This window comes from Poecilia reticulata, linkage group LG2, assembly GCF_000633615.1.
Source record: "Poecilia reticulata strain Guanapo linkage group LG2, Guppy_female_1.0+MT, whole genome shotgun sequence".
Lineage (NCBI taxonomy): Eukaryota > Metazoa > Chordata > Actinopteri > Cyprinodontiformes > Poeciliidae > Poecilia > Poecilia reticulata.
In genome coordinates, this window is record NC_024332.1 from 12889 (window position 1) to 14296 (window position 1408).

General features: G+C 37.5%; 1 protein-coding gene across 1 annotated transcript in view; it reads right to left on the reverse strand.

The window, feature by feature from the left end:
• LOC108166123 (ribonuclease inhibitor-like) overlaps positions 1–1408 on the reverse strand; it is an 8101-nt gene that overhangs the window by 4776 nt on the left and 1917 nt on the right. Inside the window, exon 2 of the mRNA XM_017303687.1 lies at positions 762–914. Within this exon, the coding sequence (XP_017159176.1) occupies positions 762–914 (153 nt within the window). The remainder of the gene's footprint in view (positions 1–761; positions 915–1408) is intronic.

Genomic DNA, 1408 nt, shown 5'->3' on the forward strand with positions numbered 1-1408 from the left:
TGAGCTGCAGCTCCATATGAGCAGGCAGTCAAGTCCCCAGAAAGCTCCCCTGTTTCTACGAACCATTTAATCCAGAGTTGGTCGACTTTCTCTGTCAGACTGTGAACCTTTAGTCTGAGCATGTGCAGAACCTCTCCTAACACACCTGGTTCAGATTCATGAGCTGCAGTCTCTGCTGGTTCTGATGTCTGGACCAGAAAACTCATGTCCTGAAGAACCTGCAGCCTGTTGAGCTCAGAGAAAAACTCAGTGGTCTGGWTTTTTTCAGACGAAGCTGAAGTTGGTTTCTGATTGAAGCTTCTGATTCAGGAAATGGATAAAGGGCGATTCCACCTAAGTATCCATTTCAATCAGCATCTTTTATCTGCTCTAGTTAAACATTAAAACACCTGAACTCTTTAAACCTGGACTTAATGATTATCAACTAATAGCAGAATATTTAAAACTAAATGTGGGATTAGTGGAACTTCAATAAAGGGAAATTTTCATTCTCTCTGTTTTTGATCTGACCTTTGACCTGCTTCACATGAGGGGGATTTCCACAAACTGGGGGTCTGAATGCTGTCCTGTTCTGACCTCAGGTCAGCAGGTCCAACTCAGTTACACAGAGGAACTAAATTGAACTCTGGATCCAAGTCCAGGAACAAACTCAGAAAATGTTTATTAGAACAGAAGACTTTGATTATGATAAATTACATATAAGTATTCACAGAAATATCAATAATTATATAATTATAAACCTCAAATAGTTCAGTCTGCAGCCTCCAGTCTGTAGAAAACCACAGAGCTCCTTCAGTCCAGAACCTTCCAGGTTTGTTCTGCTCAGGAACAGTTCTATCAGATGGGTCGGGTTGAACTTCAGAGCTAAGAACAGAGACGTCCAGCTGGTCTCTGACAAACTGCAGCCATACAATCTGAATAAAGAATAAAAGTTGAGCTGAAGCCAACAGGATGCAGTTAAAACTGAAATATAAACAAATAAATAATAAAATGTAGAAAATTAATTTCCCTGAATGTAAAAGAAACATAATGAACTGATTCTAACATCTGATACAATCAAACTGGTTTAAAGAGTCCAAACCAGCAGAACCAGAACATTTTATCAAAAAGAAACTCAAAGTTTTTTATGAGCAGCAGCCTGGAGCTACAGGTCCTTCTCAAAAAATTAGCATATTGTGATAAAGTTCATTATTTTCCATAATGTAATGATAAAAATTAAACTGTCATATATTTTATATTCATTGCACACCAACTGAAATATTTCAGGTCTCTGATGATTTTGGCATACAGCTCATGAAAACCCAAAATCCCTGTCTCAAAAAATTAGCATATTTCATCCGACCAATAAAAGAAATGTGTTTTAATACCAAAAAAGTCAACCTTCAAATAATTATGTTCAGTTATGCAC